The following is a 620-nucleotide window of genomic DNA, read 5'->3' as shown; positions in this document are numbered from 1 at the left end:
GCCTTGACCTCCCAGACTCAAGATTCATTGTCAACAAATGATTCTCCCTCCCACCTCATCTTTCTGAGTAGCTAGAACTACAAGTGTGCATCGCCACACCTGGCTCATTTCTAATAGAGACAAGGTCTCGCTGTGTCTCCCAGGCTGGTCTCAAACTCCTAAGCTCAAGTGATCCTCCTGCCTTAGCCTCCCAAAGTGCTGGGATTACAGGCGTGAGCTACTGCGCCCAGCCTCCAGAGCCCTTCTAATGTAACCACGTCCTTAGCTCCTAGGATAAGTGTCAATACCACGTTCTCAAAGACTGAAATATTCATCTAAACTCATTCTAATGAATATTATTTTGGAAATATTTTTATATTACTGTTTTCTCCCTCAGGTAATGGATGGTCTTAACCAGAAGCCAAAAAAAGGAGAAAATGGAATCAGGTATGTATATTTCTTTAAAATTTAAGTTTTATCAGCTTCTTATGGAAATAATGCATACCCATAGTAAAGTCCAAACGTAACAAGGATATGAAATGAGACGATAGGGTTTGTCCCAACGATGTAAGGCTGGCTCAATATTCCAAAAAAAACCCAATCCATGTAACGCACCATCTTAATAAACTAAAGAGGAAAAT

General features: G+C 40.6%; 1 protein-coding gene across 1 annotated transcript in view; it reads left to right on the top strand.

Annotated features, from left to right (window-relative positions):
- The window catches only part of SLC15A1 (solute carrier family 15 (oligopeptide transporter), member 1), a 78,362-nt gene that overhangs the window by 62,404 nt on the left and 15,338 nt on the right, over positions 1-620 (top strand). The window contains exon 18 of the mRNA XM_011933815.1: positions 377-426. Within this exon, the coding sequence (XP_011789205.1) occupies positions 377-426 (50 nt within the window). The remainder of the gene's footprint in view (positions 1-376; positions 427-620) is intronic.

The sequence above is a fragment of the Colobus angolensis genome, unplaced genomic scaffold (genome assembly GCF_000951035.1).
Source record: "Colobus angolensis palliatus isolate OR3802 unplaced genomic scaffold, Cang.pa_1.0 Scaffold13, whole genome shotgun sequence".
In the NCBI taxonomy this organism is placed as follows: Eukaryota; Metazoa; Chordata; class Mammalia; order Primates; family Cercopithecidae; genus Colobus; species Colobus angolensis.
The sequence above is the reverse complement of the archived record's forward strand: the minus strand, read 5'-3'. Positions and strand labels throughout refer to the sequence as shown.